Below are 14,832 nucleotides of genomic sequence, written 5' to 3' on the forward strand. Positions count from 1 at the left end.
CTTCAGGGAGCTTTTATTCTATAAAACGTTTTTAAAATATACTTTATAGCTTGTAGTAACTCACGGGAGGCTTCTTTTATTTTATTTGTATTCATAATAATTTTTATTTTTCGTCAGAATGTATTATGGTGCATTATTTACGATTTTTTGTTCTCAAAAAACAGTGCATTGTGTGTAATACAACTGGGATTTTTATTAAATTAGTTAATTTTTAAGGAAGGCCAGAGCTTCAGCTGTGTCCAATAGATTGTTCCCTTTAGTTAACGTTTTTTAAAAGAACATTATATTCCTATTTGATCATGTCCCCTTTATTGTATTACGGAGAGCAATGTGAGCATCCATTCCCATTGGATAACAGAGGATTTTACACCCGGAAGTAAGTATTCCCCTTACTGTCGATTAATTTTACAGTGCTATCTGCACTACTCATCGACTCAAAAACACCAGATTATCCTTGTTAATTACACAACATTGATTGGTTTAAATTGTGTGCAATGCTTTTGTATTTTTCCCCTTCGATTCGGAGAAACAAATATGTGTTCAGTTTAGGATGGCCGAAGACACTACACTACCCAGAATCCTCAGCTATCGTTTGGGACTCCACCATGTGCTTTGCTTGACAAACCCCGTGATTTGTCCTCAACCTCTGTGATTGGATGTTGGAGTGGCAGTGCGCGAAGTGTACGCTGAGCGACAAACAGCATTTTTGAAATGGAATGAAACCCATCGACGCCACACTATTCAAAACAGGAATCGAACGTCTCCTACCCCCCCCCCCCCCCAGTGCAACACAATAAAACAGATACACAGAAAAAATAGTGCAAGTCAATACAAAAAGAAAATTAGTAAAATAGTAAAAAGTGAAATAGTGCAATAAGAGTCTATACAAGGGATTGGAATATGATATATTAAACAAATCATTTCTAAGTAGCAGCCAGATTAATGCTATGGATGTTATTTCAAAGTTCAGGTGTTTAATAGGTTTATGGCCTGTGGGATGAAACTGTCCCTGAGTCTGGTGGTTTTAGTCCGGATGTAAGATACAATAAGATAAGATAAGATGGGGTCAAAGGGGTCCAGCTTGATGCCGATGACAGACCCAGCTTTCCTGATCACTTTATTGATCCTGCTGGTGTCACCGTCTCTGATGCTTTCTTTAAGGTTAACCTGGTATTTTTACTCCACTACATTTATTTTAGTTACTTTACAGATTCTGATTAATGATGTGAAATATAAACAACCCTTAAAGCAGACTTTAGTTACACCTGAGTAAAATTCAGGGAAGGTGATTGTCAAGTGCCAACAATCAGGAGAGATATTTGATTGGAGGACTGGCTTATCTAAAGCCAGTTGAGTAGCACTTGAAATGTTTTTGCTCTATGAAGCCTGATGTACTTTATGATTCTGTTTTCTTCAAGGTTGTATTTTGTTGGTCGAACGCACTTATTGTAAGTCGCTTTGGATAAAAGCGTCAGCTAAATGCAATGTAATGTAATGTAATGATTGTTGGTGCTTGAGAAGACTACATATTTATCTGCAGATCCCTATAAAGTATATACATTACTCGTTATTCTCTACAAATTAATTAGTTAATTAAAAACTGTATATAATTGCTATTTTGGACATCCCTTTTCAAGATTTCAATATGACTCTAAACGTGTAATAACGTGCTTTAACCAGTAGGTGGTTTGGGTTAAAAAACTGTCAAGTTTACAGTGTTAACAAAATAAAATATACTGCTGTTTCTGGTTTAGTTTACGACGGATATATTTAGTTATTGTTTTGATATTTGTAACACAAAAGCGATGGAAAAACCCCACAGCAACACAGAAAAGATAGTCTTAACATGAGTAGTTAATAAAAAACAATAATATCAAACAAATTATTACTACTAACTTTATTGTGAAATTAAAACAAAACGGTAAAAGAATAGTTTCCGGTCTATTTTGAGGCCAGATCTCTGTAGATCAGGGGTGGGGAACCTTTTTCCTCTCAAGGGCCATTTACATTTTTTCAACATCCTCCGAGGGCCGTACAAATGATTGACCTCTGCTTAAAAATACTAAAATCACAGCCCATTCATTTGGCCTTTCTTTCATGCTGAAAAAAAAAAAAGCAACCTCTTAATCCAGATATTTTACCATGACTTTCCTATCAATGTAAACATGATTTAAGTGGGGGGGGGAGATTTTTTTTTTTAAATGTTGAAGTTAAAAGCACCAATCTGGTGCACTTTGAGAGCAAAATTAAGAGATCTATGGATACATCTCTCAACACCCATATGAATCAGAACTGGAAGCAGATTTCTTTTTCTTTATGGATATTTTACAAATCACTCCCCTTTCAAACTGTATTCTTGTTCATTTATAAGAACTTTTTTTTTACTGTCATATAGTATTTTATACCTGTTTTTCCTTTAGTCTCTTATTTTTTTAGAACTATAATGATCATATAAAGATGTGCCTTTACCTCACTGGTTGTAGAAAAAGCTTCTTATATTCGTTAGCATAGCTAGCTAACCAGATGCTAATAACAACAAAGTTATTGACTGTATGATCAGTGTGACAGATGAACAGATCGCCACTGGGCTTTCAACTAAAGACACAGACACGCAGAAACTGCGGCATGTGTACGGCTCCTTATGGATACTGCGATTTGTGAAGTCCCGGCCCGGAGCCGCGTTCTGGTGCTCTCCGTCAGAACTGCATCCCTGTCAGACGAGACATATATCACGTGATGACACGTTAGGCTCGTGTTGTGTTCAAGGACCCTGACCGTGGCCAGGAAAAACAGGTACTCGCTTGTTTATTTTTTTTTGCGGTCTAGATTTCTTTAATTTTTTTCTTTTTTCGTGTGTTTAGAAATTACCTCGAGGGCCGTACCAAACGGTCTCGCGGGCCGTATACGCCCCGGGGGCCGGAGGTTCCCCACCCCTGCTGTAGATAAAGAAAGAACTACGACAGGTGTACTATTTACAATGCATTCATGTGATGACTTTCAAAGAGTAAAGCAAGCACTGCTGAATAAAGTATGATTTATCTTTTACGAAACGTTTTTTTTCATATGGAATGCAGTTGGAGGTCAACCAATCACAGAGCTTGAGGCAACGCCGGAACAATAGCTGAGGATTCTGGGTAGTGTAGTGTCTTCGGCCATCCTAAACTGAACAAATCTTTGTTTCTCCGAATCGAAGGGGAAAATTACAAAAGTATTGTACACAACTTAAACCAATCAATGTTGTGTAATCAACAAGGATAATCTGGTGTTTTTTAGTTGATGAGTCGTGCAGATATCACTGTGACATCAATCGACAGTAAGGATAATACTTACTTCCGGGGTAAAATTCTCCGTTATCCAATGGGAATGGATGCTCACATTGCTCTCCGTAATACAATAAAGGGGACATGATCAAATTGGAATATAATGTTCTTTTAAAAAACGTTAACTAAAGGGAACAATCTATTGGACACGGCTGAAGCTCTGGCCTTCCTTAAAAACTAACTAATTTAATAAAAATCACAGTTGTATTACACACAATGCACTGTTTTTTTAGAACAAAAAATCGTAACTAATGCACCATAATACATTCTGACGAAAAATAAAAATTATTATGAATACAAATAAAATAAAAGAAGCCTCCCGCGAGTTACTACAAGCTATAAAGTATATATTAAAAACGTTTTATAGAATAAAAGCTCCCGAAGGACGTTGTAGAAATGCGTGTGTGCACCAGGAGCCTCATTCACTTTACATTGGGCTTGTTTGCGTGGTGCTGACACGCAAATGTAACAAAGTTCGTGAGTCCACCACGCATTGTGGTGTTAAGGAGTCGTGGTGGAGTCACGCATTCTGGTGAGATCAGGTTGGTTTTAAATGTGTGTTTCCTATCGCCTAAACCTCTAGGGATGTACACAGTTTAATACTGGCAACTTCTTATTATGGGAAATACGAAAACGTCTTTTAAAACTACAACTCCCAGTAGAGACGTGCCATAGATAGAGAACATGTTGCGAAACAGAATAGCCAGCATGTGTAGTCCTGGGGACGGGGTGGGGGAGGGGGGGACGCGGTGGACCCGTTCAAATCCAGTTTTGGACAGTCTGCCATGGTTCCATCCCATTTCAAGTGCTGTTCGAAGCTCGGTGTAACCCTCCACACTCTCCAATCACAGAGCTTGAGGACTATCACGGGGTTTGTAAAACAGAGCACATGGTGTAGTCCAAACGATAGCTGGGGATTCTGGGTAGTGTAGTGTCTTCTGCCATCCTTTACTCCGAAAAAATATTTGTTTCTCCGAATCGAAGGGGAAAAATACAAAAGCATTGCACACAATTTAAACCAATCAATGTTGTGTAATTAACAAGGATAATCTGGTGTTTTTTAGTCGATGAATAGTGCAGATATCACTGTAAAATCAATCGACAGTAAGGGGAATACTTACTTCCGGGTGTACAATTCTCCGTTATCCAATGAGAATGGACACTCACATTGCCTTTAAGGGCAGCTGACACAAATGAATGCCGTGCTTCCATGAGCGTCCATAGAAGCATATGGACATCCCGGAAAGCTGAAAATGGACGCTAAGGGCCCCCCCCCTTGCGTTTAAAATGGACGCTAAGGCCCCCCCCCCTTGCGTTGGAAAAAGCCGACACAGGGGACTTGACATAACGTCAACATAGGCCGACCTGGGAGTGAGAATGTGTTGGCCATTCATAATAAATTAAATGTTCACAAAAAACGCATTTGTGACTTTTCCTGCATATATCATGACATTGGAAATACATTAATATGTCACAAAAACAAATGTATCAATGTAAAAATTACTTACGGCACACTATGGACAAGATATTTTAATTGTAATCTCTTTTACACCAATTCTCATTGTGGACATCATTGACCTTGACAGACGAATCTGATTGTTAACTATTATGATACTAAGCTTCTCAACATTATAAAATAGACCTTACATAAAACAATGATATTTACAGGGTAAAGCGAATGCCCACAAAATACATTGAAAGATTCCTTATTATTCCTTATTATACTGACAACATTAAAGTTACGAGTATTATGAGTAATTACAGACATTACAATTAGAAAACTGTAACACATTACCATGTAAATTAACTTTAAAATGAAAACGTATACATGTGCATCTACTGTGTTTACGTAATCCAGTTTTCTGCTGTTATTACATCACAATCCAGTGATGTCTTAATAGATCAGTCATGCATTTCTCATCTTTGTGATCCTTGATATTTAAAGACAATTACTTTACCTGCTTCACCTTTGCTCACTTAACCACTGGAACCATCCACTGCCACATGTCTTACGTCACCTTATCTGATTATTATGTTAACAGTAACAGTGAATACCAGTCTCTCCACTTATTATTACCAACAGTCCATTGCGCTGACTTTCAACACAACACATGCACATACATACACTCAAAACGTCCACACTTATTTTCCTCATGCATCCAACACAGCTGTTCGTCTCAGTCTCTCTTTGACTCGGAGGAACTCTGGGCCCTCTCGCTGTTGTCCCTTGTCTCTCTCGAACTATGGAGATATTAAAATACATTATGCAACATATTAGTTAAAAAGCACTGTGTAGCCTATGCTTGTTTATGAGTACGATACATCTTAATATTTCATATAACAGTTCATATCGTTCATATAACTAGAGCCTGGCGCCAGGGCTGGACTGGGACAGCAAATCGGCCCTGGCTTTTAGACCCAGACCGGCCCAAATCCATAAAACAAACGAATAGTAGCGGTTCCTGACAAGAAGAATAACTCAGTATAATTAAAAAAAACGCTATTATTATCCTTTTTACGTACCAGGGGCAAACTAAACTAATACATACAACAAGTATGTGTAACTATCAATCATTAGAAATTAGACCTTCAAACCCTCTCACAAAGCGAACAGTGACCGAGCACTAATAGGAGGGTCTGATGGTGGTGGAGGCGGGGAGGGAGCGGATCAACAGCTTGAGCAGCTGTCAACTCAACATTGTAAATAACCAACCAAAAACGATCACCGGTTCATCTTGTTTTTCGCGTGTGGCAGCGTGAGAGCGTGAGATTGAGAGCGTGTGGGTGAGAGTTGGCAACCTTGGTTTACCTGCTGCAGGTGCGGCCGACCAGTTATACAAGAGGGAGATAATAGATGTACTTATTTTTTAGTGAGCCACATGCCATGATGCACCAACTTCAGACTTCCTTACAGAGCCTCTCCTCCAACACACACGAACGCGCACATGACCAATGAGGGCACGAGATAAGTTTGTGCACAGATGGAAGGCTGACAGGCAGGTAGGCCAACCCAAGTTCCCATCAGCAAAAACACGTGGGTTTGCTATCCTGGCTCCAAAATGGTGGAATGAGCTCCCCATTGAAATCAGGACAGCAGAAAGCCTACACATCTTCCAGACTGAAAACTCACCTCTTTCGACTCCACTTCGAGCGATAAAATTACCAACAAAGCACTTATATACTAATAAAGGACTGGCTTATCTAAAGTCAGTTGAGTAGCACTTGAAATGTTTGGCTCTATGAAACCTGATGTACTTATATGATTCTGTTTTCTTCAAGGTTGTGTCTTCCTGGTGGAACGCACTTATTGTAAGTCGCTTTGGATAAAAGCCTCAGCTAAATGCAATGTAATGTCTGGGGGGTATGCCTCCCCCCAGAAGAAAAGTTTAAAAAATAACCCCTTAAATGATGATTGGGGGGGGGGGGGGGGGCCCTATAGTGCCCTGCCTCCCCTTTCTATGACAACACAATAGAGATAGGACCAGATGAGTCTACAGGGTGAGTCGACGGCATCTTTACTTGGGCTTGTTTCTCCCACAGATTGACCCTCTGATATGACTCCCTGATAAACACTGCTATGTCATTGATTAGGTTGAAAAGTGTTCCACATTCGATGACAGTTTGGGTAGTTTCAGCCAGGACAAGATTAAGAACATGAGCATAGCACCACACATGGACATGAGTGGGTGACTGGGAGGTCATCAGTGCAGAAAATCCTTTGTACCGGCCTTGCATATTGGATGCTCCATCTGTTGCATTACCTATACACATACCCTTGTCCAGTTTCAGATGCTCTAAGACCTCTGAGAGCAAGTTCACAAAGTATTGTCCGGTGGATGCATGGCACTTCACTAAACCCACAAGCCTCTCTTGTACAGTCTCATTGACATATTTTAAGATGACTGAACACTGATCCTGAGAAGTTATGTCTTGTGTTGTGTCCAGCTGAACAGAAAACATTCTTCTGGACATCACTGGAGATACTTTCTTTGATTAGACTACCAACAGTTTCTATTATGGAGTTAACAGTAGTTTTGGAGAGTAGGGTGATGAGAGACCCTCTACCCTTTGTTCCACTGGATTGGTGCAATGTCTTGCTCTTCTCTACGCAATCATCCAGATGCTCTTTTAAGCAGACATCATACTTTCCTAATAAAAGGATGAGCTCCAGAAAGTTACCGTGGTCCACGGTGTTGTCAGCTAGCATATATCAGGGTTCTTACACCTTTTCCAAAGTCAAATTCAAGCACTTTTCAAGCATTTTCAAGGTGCATTTTCCAGCTTTTCAAGCAGCTTACAGCTGTTGTAAATTACATATTTATATACACATAGTCAAATGATTATTTCTCTACCTCACATTAAATCAGATGTTCTTTATGCTATAAACAACCAAATGTGTGTTTCGTGATAGCATTCTACACGAGGATGAAAAATTAAAGAAAATAAAATAAAGTTTAATATTTCAAAATGAGTGACCTGTACGTAGACTGGGCATCCCATTTAACCTGTCTGAGCCAATATAAAACAATCAGCCAAATAACTTTTCAATACATTATTGATTACTATTTTTGAGGTACTTTTAGGTTGGAAGTGAACATAAGTCAGAGGTAAATGGTGTAATTTTACTCCACTACATGTATTTAATACCTTTAGTTACTTCACAGATGTGGATGAATGATGTGAAATATAATCAAGTGTTAAATCAGACTTTAGTTCCACCTGGAGTAAATCCACCAGCTACCCTGCAGCATACAAAGTCATTCAATAGCTGCACCTTTACCAGCTTTGAGAACACTTTCATGATCAATCTTTATAAAACATATCATATATATTATTCTGAAATGGACCAATCTGCACAACGACTACTTTTACTGTCGCTACTTTCACTATGTTTTGATGAGAATACATTTCTACTTTCACTTGAGGAACATTTTGAATGCAGGACTTTTACTGTAACAGAGTATTCCTACACTCTGGAACTAGATCTGAGTATTTATAATTTCACTACAAGATCTGAGTACTTGTACCTTTACTCAAGTACAAGATCTGAGTACTTATTCCAACTCTAGTAGCGTATTAGTCTGAATTGTAGCCACAAAATCACACAGAGCTGAATAAAAATAGACTCACAATGGTAACAAGTGGAAAATAATATTTACAAATGTGTACAATGATTTGTAGGTAATTTTGACTACTCAAGACACCTGACTTATACATCTTCAAAGGAAGACTGTGTTCATTCTACAATCACATGGGATTAAAGCAAAATGTAGTTTTACTTGTATAATACTTACATTTTATATAAAAGACAGTTTGTTTTCATCTGTTTTCAAATAAACAAAGTATTAGCTTTCAGAATATTAAACTTGTTTCGGCAAATTCAGATGATAAATACAACTTTGAAGCTTCGGCATAATTACAAGCAGAGAACGGACTAATGTAACGTCACAGCAAGCATAACAACAGCCGGTGTTTTTTGTGAGTGTTTCCCCGGTACGCAAACGCAAAAATACACAAACACACTCGCGAGCTTCCCCGAGACAGGGCTGGACTGGGACAGCAAATCGGCCCTGGCATTTAGACCCAGACCGGCCCAAATCCATAAAACAAACGAATAGTAGCGGTTCCTGACAAGAAGAATAACTCAGTATAATTAAAAAAAACGCTATTATTATCCTTTTTACGTACCAGGGGCAAACTAAACTAATACATACAACAAGTATGTGTAACTATCAATCATTAGAAATTAGACCTTCAAACCCTCTCACAAAGCGAACAGTGACCGAGCACTAATAGGAGGGTCTGATGGTGGTGGAGGCGGGGAGGGAGTGGATCAACAGCTTGAGCAGCTGTCAACTCAACATTGTAAATAACCAACCAAAAACGATCACCGGTTCATCTTGTTTTTCGCGTGTGGCAGCGTGAGAGCGTGAGATTGAGAGCGTGTGGGTGAGAGTTGGCAACCCTGGTTTACCTGCTGCAGGTGCGGCCGACCAGTTATACAAGAGGGAGATAATAGATGTACTTATTTTTTAGTGAGCCACATGCCATGATGCACCAACTTCAGACTTCCTTACAGAGCCTCTCCTCCAACACACACGAACGCGCACATGACCAATGAGGGCACGAGATAAGTTTGTGCACAGATGGAAGGCTGACAGGCAGGTAGGCCAACCCAAGTTCCCATCAGCAAAAACACGTGGGTTTGCTATCCTGGCTCCAAAATGGTGGAATGAGCTCCCCATTGAAATCAGGACAGCAGAAAGCCTACACATCTTCCAGACTGAAAACTCATCTCTTTCGACTCCACTTCGAGCAATAGAATTACTATCAAAGCACTTATATACTAATAAAGGACTGGCTTACCTAAAGCCAGTTGAGTAGCACTTGAAATGCTTGGCTCTATGAAACCTGATGTACTTATATGATTCTGTTTTCTTCAAGGTTGTGTCTTCCTGGTGGAACGCACTTATTGTAAGTCGCTTTGGATAAAAGCCTCAGCTAAATGCAATGTAATGTCTGGGGGGGTATGCCCGGACAAGATTAAGAACATGAGCATAGCACCACACATGGACATGAGTGGGTGACTGGGAGGTCATCAGTGCAGAAAATCCTTTGTACCGGCCTTGCATATTGGATGCTCCATCTGTTGCATTACCTATACACATACCCTTGTCCAGTTTCAGATGCTCTAAGACCTCTGAGAGCAAGTTCACAAAGTATTGTCCGGTGGATGCATGGCACTTCACTAAAGCCACAAGCCTCTCTTGCACAGTCTCATTGACATATTTTAAGATTACTGAACACTGATCCTGAGAAGTTATGTCTTGTGTCCAGCTGAACAGAAAACATTCTTCTGGACATCACTGGAGATACTTTCTTTGATTAGACTACCAACAGTTTCTATTATGGAGTTAACAGTAGTTTTGGAGAGTAGGGTGATGAGAGACCCTCTACCCTTTGTTCCACTGGATTGGTGCAATGTCTTGCTCTTCTCTACGCAATCATCCAGATGCTCTTTTAAGCAGACATCATACTTTCCTAATCGCTTACCGCGAGTTCTCCTCCCTCTCCCCACTCGCGCTGATCTCTCTCCCTCTCATCATCTTCCTCACCACCAATAACGGCCACGGGTTAGAAGAAGATGGACCTGCACCTGTACTAAACATGTCGGTTATTTTGACACAAGCGGCAGCATCAGCACGAAGGGCCTGCTTTTTTCTTGCCCGCAATCTTGCCCGAACTTTTTTTTCTCTCGAAAAAAAGGCAGTTTGGCTTCAACGGCCGGCTCACCTCCTGGGGGCGTGATTTAATGATGCACACCGAGCGGCCAAAGGGGGAGGTGATTACAGATTTGATTGGACCGGCCCAGTGTCAATTACTAAAAACATTTAAACAGAGGGCCAATCTACCCGTCTTATGGGCCGGGACTTCAGAAAAAAAAAAAATGACGTGTCGGCCCAAAAGGCACGTCGGCCCACCGGGAAAATGCCCGGTATGCCAGATGGCCAGTCCAGCCCTGCCTGGCGCTGACTAGAGCATTATGAAGTCATGATCAATGTTTTTTTTCTTGTAGAAGCTCAGGCTGGACTTCTGCAGTGTCTGAGACAATGCCTGCACTGCCCCCCACTGCAGAACTACATGATGCTCTTATCAATGTACTATCTTCTGTGAGGAAATACTGAAAATGTAATATATGACACTCTCATGTTTGGTTTCAGAATATGTAAAGAAATTCAAAGTGAATTCAAAATGTAATTGATATATTATGATGTTGAAAGAGTGTTAGGAAAATGAGAAGAACAAGTTAGAGGAGGAAGAGGAAGTTTAGAATTTGAAGAATAATGTTGAGAATACAATGACAATGTTTGAGAAAAAGGTTGAATAAAGTTGACATGAGAATAAGGTTACAGTATTAGTGCCAGCTAGGACAACAAAAACAAGCTTTTTAAGAATAGAGTTGAGAACTCGAGAAACTATACTCAAACATGTTTTTTAAACAAAACAAGAAAATGCTAAATCAATAAAAAAACGTCCTTGACCCATTTGCTTCACCTTGTGCCTGGCCCTACTGTATACTCTTCCTTGGATTTGATTGATAGATCTTGACAAGATATTTGTTTAAACTGTTAACTGCGGTGTGCAAACCTTTTCTAGCCTCTGTTGTCTTTTGAGCAGTTCCTGATGAAATGGTGATCTGCTCCTCTTCGCTTCTTCCTGATCCCTGCTCGCTTTCACCCTTTGTTCCCATCTTCTCTTTTCTAAAGCCCTCTGGAGTTCAGTCTTTCCTTCTTGGTGCACTCTGCTGACAGGAACACAGAAGGACTTTATGATTCATAAAACAAATGAAGGTGAAGTGTGAGTGTTTTTACTAGAGTCTGTGTTACTTTAACAACCTGTTGTGGGTCATCCGCAGTTCATTGTGGAGCTCCTGGTGGCTCTTGGAGGCTGTTAAAGGATTGAGAGGTTTTTGGGGTCTGATGAGATTACTGTTCTCCTCCTCACTCTGTAGTTGGGACAGAGAAGCCTGGAGCTCCCAGTATCTGTTTTGCTGTTCAAGTTTTTGTATCTGCATTACTGAGGCAAAAGAGAAAAAAACATACAGACTATATATTTTCCAGTACGATATAGGAATAAAGGACATTTGACACCATGCAGAGACCATATTTGATAACAACCATGCTGAATAAATAACCCCTTACATTGTATTAAAATCACATGGCAAGTATCTCCTCAAGGACCTACCAAATTTTATTATTGATACCACCAGATGAAATAAACATTTGATCAGCTCACCTGTCTGACTAAAACCTGATTGCCTGATTGCTTCTCTCCAAGCCTCATGTATTGACAGAGGGAGGGACACAGGTATTTACAGTGCTCTTCCTGATATCAAGACCTCTGGAAATACCACAAACTGCAGCCTCACATAGTTATGAAATGACATGGAAACTTGCCTTGGGAACTGTACAGTTAAAGGTCACCTGGCTATTATGCAACATCAACTTTTTCATGTATTTTCTACATAAACATGTGTCCCCTCTGTGTAAAGAGATTCTGAAAGTTTCAGGAAAAAATATTTGCTCACTTTTTGTCCTGATCCATTTATATAAAAACCTGTCTGAAGATGAGCTGATCAGATTTTGTCATGACGATGTTTTGGGTTGTGTAAGCATTAGCCAATCACCAACCAAGGTAACCCCAGCCCACCTTATCACCTGAATCTCCTCCTAGAGCACCATTGTGTTATCACATTGGGGGCGTGGGGAGTGGCTCCTTATTTTCATCTAAAGTAACAGACAGAGAATCAGCACTTTTGAAACAGGACTGAAACAGAGGGGATTATGGGTAATGCTGCAATGCATGATCTGTTTGGTATTTGGAGCAAAACACTTCAGAGACATGTTTGTATATATCTGAGACCTATAATATATTGAGGAAAAACTGTATAATAGGGGACCTTTAAAGTGCAAACTTTGTGGGTATATGCACTGGTAACTTACTTCTTGCCTGCTGTAGGGCATTCCATCACTGTAATCTTACTTTATGTCCTTTGTGTGCATGTGTGTTCAAATATAATAACAATGACGAAACTGTAAAAAGTGTAAAGTAGTTAGCAAACATTAGCCGCCAAAAGCTATTGGTCATGCCAGACCAAGTAACAGAAAATCTGTGTTTTGTCGATAAAGGATTCATATATTCATTTGGTTAAGTCACATTGTGTTATTATTATAATCAAAATGTACGTAGTCTTGCTTTAAAACACATTTTACAAACATTACTTAAACTCTGGTTGACACTTTTACTCTTTAATGACGCTTAGAATAAAGAAAATTACTTCTAAAGATACTACTGTGACTACAGATCCACCTTTATCTGTGCCACCTCTGCCCAGTTGTTATTCCCATAAAGTCACAGTTTACCCATCCTTTTATGACAATGATAATAATCTTAACAGACAGATCTCTCACCAGACACGTTCAGGTGCGTCTCTGGAGGATGTTGAAGATCTCTCTGTCAACAGAAGATGCCATGTCAAATAGAATAAAATATTGAAATGTGTTAGTAGTTATTACCAATTTATCTGGGATTGTTTTTTTTTTAAATATAAAAGTGTGTACATAGTGTGACACACAATTGCAGATAAATGATACACATCTCTCAGTCTGTCTCCAATGCAGCTTCATGCAAATGACAGAGAGTTGAAAGCATCACAAAGCCGTTTTATGCGACGGACAAATGAAGTGACATCTCTTGTTCCACATGTCCAGTGAAGCGAGAGCCCTGACGGTGGAGGGCTGCCACCTCATTAATGACAAGGATCAAACAAAACACAGTCTGATTCCCACTGAAACTCTCCTTTGCTGGAGTTTGAGCAGAAATAATAGTCGAGACAAGAGTGATTCGTTTGTTTGGTCTCGGACAGGACTGCTGAAATAAGTCATTCATTTGGTTTCTGTTGTTGGATAAACGACTGTAGACAAATTATGGAAAACTTCTTTTTTGCTCTGAGCACAATCTACTGGTTATATTTTCATTGATCAATGTACGTGTTACATAATGTTTGTTGTGGCTTTGGCATTAGTTGCCATTCAGCTGCAACTTGGCTGAATGTGTTCCAAAACCTGCTTGAATTATTCAGATAAAGTAAAGTTTAAATCTTCAGAATGAGAATAAGGTGCAATCTTGCTGAGGCATTTTAATGACAAGTTTGCAGCAGTTCGGTTGAAGAGGGAAGAGTCATGCTGATTGGCCAAGGTTTAGACAGTGTATATTTTGTGGCGAGAATTAATTGGACATGACGGGGTAAACACTCTCCAGGGCTTACATTCCAGTGTTGGCAAGGCTTGTTTTACAGGATAAAAATCTGTATTTGGTTTAAGCCCTTGCTTTCTTTGGGAAATAAAAAGTAGAGATAACAATAACAGATCAGGAAACTGTCAACAAAAAAAAGAAGCTTAAAGGTGATCAAGAACACACATTTAAAACATAGTTTTGGTTTTTCAGGATCTGTTAGTGTCTTCTCGAACACACAAGAAAGTATTTTGACACATGGATGCTTCTGCTGGATTATTTTAACAGCACACGTGTTATGTTTTAAAGAGAAAGACAGAGAAAATAAATGAAGAATATACATTTACAAACGTACCTTCTTTCCATGTGTGACCCCCATGTTGTCGGTCTGAATCCAGATTCAGTTTCTGCACAGTGAACTCACAATGGACAGAGTTGTGATAATAATTTGAGGTTGCTCTCCCTCTCCCTCTCTACTCCGTCAGCCAATAGCGCCAGAGAGAGCAAACTGTTCTGTGTTTTGACCAATGTCGGTGCTACCAGGGAAGCAGCGACCGAGTGGAAGACACACCCTGGAGAACAGGCCAAAAGTGCTGGAAGAATATTCAATGAACAAGTACTTCATTTTAAAGTAAACTGCTATTGTTAAACATTAAGCTGGTTTAAATATGTCTGGTTTAACTTCTTCAGCTCCAGAGAGGTCAAAGTATCCAACATT

General features: G+C 39.6%; 1 protein-coding gene across 4 annotated transcripts; it reads right to left on the bottom strand.

Annotated features, from left to right (window-relative positions):
- Window positions 1-4,840: 4,840 nt before the first annotated feature.
- On the bottom strand, window positions 4,841-14,694 carry LOC117447099 (actin-associated protein FAM107A). 4 transcript variants are annotated; one of them, XM_071203290.1, is made up of 6 exons: window positions 14,470-14,516; window positions 13,292-13,334; window positions 12,539-12,607; window positions 11,717-11,897; window positions 11,469-11,625; window positions 4,841-5,561 (listed from the first exon to the last, which is right to left on the bottom strand). In XM_071203290.1, the coding sequence occupies exons 4-6, from the start codon at window positions 11,893-11,895 to the stop codon at window positions 5,472-5,474; spliced, it is 426 nt and encodes a 141-aa protein (XP_071059391.1). In that variant the 5' UTR covers window positions 11,896-11,897; window positions 12,539-12,607; window positions 13,292-13,334; window positions 14,470-14,516; the 3' UTR covers window positions 4,841-5,471. The 4 variants fall into 4 exon arrangements, with proteins under 4 accessions (XP_071059391.1, XP_071059392.1, XP_033939595.1 ...); XM_071203291.1 differs by having other exon boundaries at window positions 12,531-12,607; XM_034083704.1 differs by lacking the exon at window positions 12,539-12,607 and having other exon boundaries at window positions 11,469-11,622; window positions 14,470-14,694.
- Between the last annotated feature and the right edge of the window lie 138 nt (window positions 14,695-14,832).

This window comes from Pseudochaenichthys georgianus, chromosome 5 (genome assembly GCF_902827115.2).
Source record: "Pseudochaenichthys georgianus chromosome 5, fPseGeo1.2, whole genome shotgun sequence".
NCBI classification, from domain to species: domain Eukaryota; kingdom Metazoa; phylum Chordata; class Actinopteri; order Perciformes; family Channichthyidae; genus Pseudochaenichthys; species Pseudochaenichthys georgianus.